Here is a 1,674-nt window from a genome sequence, read left to right as displayed (position 1 = left end):
AGAGTCAGACACTAGTTTGGGACTCAACAACAGCAACAAATACAAACAATAGCCATTTTAACGAAAACAACAAGAGTAATGAGCTGCTGTCCTCTTTGTTGGGGTTGCAGACAACTACTTTTTTTTTTTTTTTTTTTACAATTTATTCAGGAATACCTGTTACTGCCTGGAGGAGGGAATGGCAACCCACTCTCGTATTGCCTGGAGAAGCCCATGGACAGAGGAGCCTGGCTGGCTGTAGTTCGTGAGGTAGCAAGAGTCGGACAAGACTAGCGACTAAATAACGACAAAGAGCACCACGACCGCTCTGCGGTTTGTCTTAGAAAAAGCATTCGAGATAAAGGGAGTTTTAAGGGACTTTATTTTCTAAAAATCCATCCTACCTATATGATTTTTTCCCCCGCTAAATCTTCACTTTGTTAAAAACGATCAGAAACAAAGACGCTTATTTGGATCCAGTCTCGAGTCCTCCCAGCTCCTCTTTCAAAGCGTGGAGGTCCCCCAAGAGAAGTTCTGCGCTCGGCCTCTCGGGAGCAAGGGCCGCCCAGCAACGCTGGACGATGCCCGCCAGCGTCTTCCTGGGGACCGAGTCGGTGAAGACGGGTGCCCGGAGGGCGGGCCGGAGGTGGTAGGCCACCACGGCATAGAGCACGTGCTGCCGCTCCCCCGAGAAGGGCGCCTCCCGCGTGCTCATCTGCCAAAGGGTGATGGCGAAGGAATAGATGTCGGCCTTGGGTGTAACAGGCTCTCCTTTGAGGAGCTCCGGGGCTCGGTGAGTATAGGTGCCGCCCAGGTGGTGAGGCGTCCACGGGCTCCGCAGGTCTTCCAGCCTCACGGAGCAGCCGAAGTCCCCGATCTTGCAGACATCCTGCTCACTGATGAGGATGTTGGCCGGTTTGAGGTCCAAGTGCACAATGCTTTGCCCGTGGAGGAAAAGCAGGCCGCTGACCACGTCTAGGGAGTACTTTAGACACCTCTCCAAGCCCAGCTGCGCGCCAGCGTCCCCGGGGCAGCCGGTGGGGCCGTAGATGACCTGGTGCAAGGTGATGTTGCCCCCGAACTCCATGATGACGGTCCCCAGGCTGTCGAAACCCGGTGGCGGGCGCGTGCTGGCCGCCAGTACGCGCACGATGTTAGCATGGCGCAGCCGGGCCGCGTTGAGCTCGGCCCAGAAGCTGCGCCTTGACGCCCGCGTGTTCTTGGAGCACCGGCTCACCTGCTTGACGGCTACGCGCACACCGTGGTACGTGGCCTCGTACACTGAGCCGAAGCCCCCCGCGCCCAGCCTCCGTAGTAGACACACCTGCTCCCAGTCGATGGAGCACCAGGCCAGCCGGCGCCGGAGGCGCGGGGCCCGCGGCAAGATGCCCCCCAAGAGCTCGCAGGGGCTGCTGCAGGGCCGCGAGTCCCCCGACGACGGCGAGAGGTCGCCGGGCAGGTGAGGGCGCCGCGGGAGGGGCGAGGGCATCTCTTCTGCAGCGCAGGTGAGCCGGCCTGGAAGAGGGGACCCCGTCGGTCTGCAGGCATCACTGGCTGCTGCCCCTCCGCTCCGCCCCGTTGTTTGTCTCCTCTGCCTTCATCTTCCCCAAAGGAGCCACATCTGTGAGGTTCCGTAGCGAGGACTTTTATCAGCTGAGGAAACCATCTGAGCGCAGGCAACACCGAAACCCCATT

At 59.4% G+C, this 1,674-nt stretch overlaps 1 protein-coding gene across 1 annotated transcript; it reads right to left on the bottom strand.

The window, feature by feature from the left end:
• MOS (v-mos Moloney murine sarcoma viral oncogene homolog) lies at nt 421-1,468 on the bottom strand. Its single transcript, XM_005689083.2, has one exon. The coding sequence runs from the start codon at nt 1,466-1,468 to the stop codon at nt 446-448; it is 1,023 nt and encodes a 340-aa protein (XP_005689140.2). The 3' UTR covers nt 421-445.

The sequence above is a fragment of the Capra hircus genome, chromosome 14 (genome assembly GCF_001704415.2).
Source record: "Capra hircus breed San Clemente chromosome 14, ASM170441v1, whole genome shotgun sequence".
Lineage (NCBI taxonomy): Eukaryota > Metazoa > Chordata > Mammalia > Artiodactyla > Bovidae > Capra > Capra hircus.
The sequence above is the reverse complement of the archived record's forward strand: the minus strand, read 5'-3'. Positions and strand labels throughout refer to the sequence as shown.

Bases quoted from the DNA above. Each gene is read 5' to 3' on its own strand.
- MOS (XM_005689083.2), bottom strand. From the start codon at position 1,468: ATGCCCTCGCCCCTCCCGCGGCGCCCTCACCTGCCCGGCGACCTCTCG.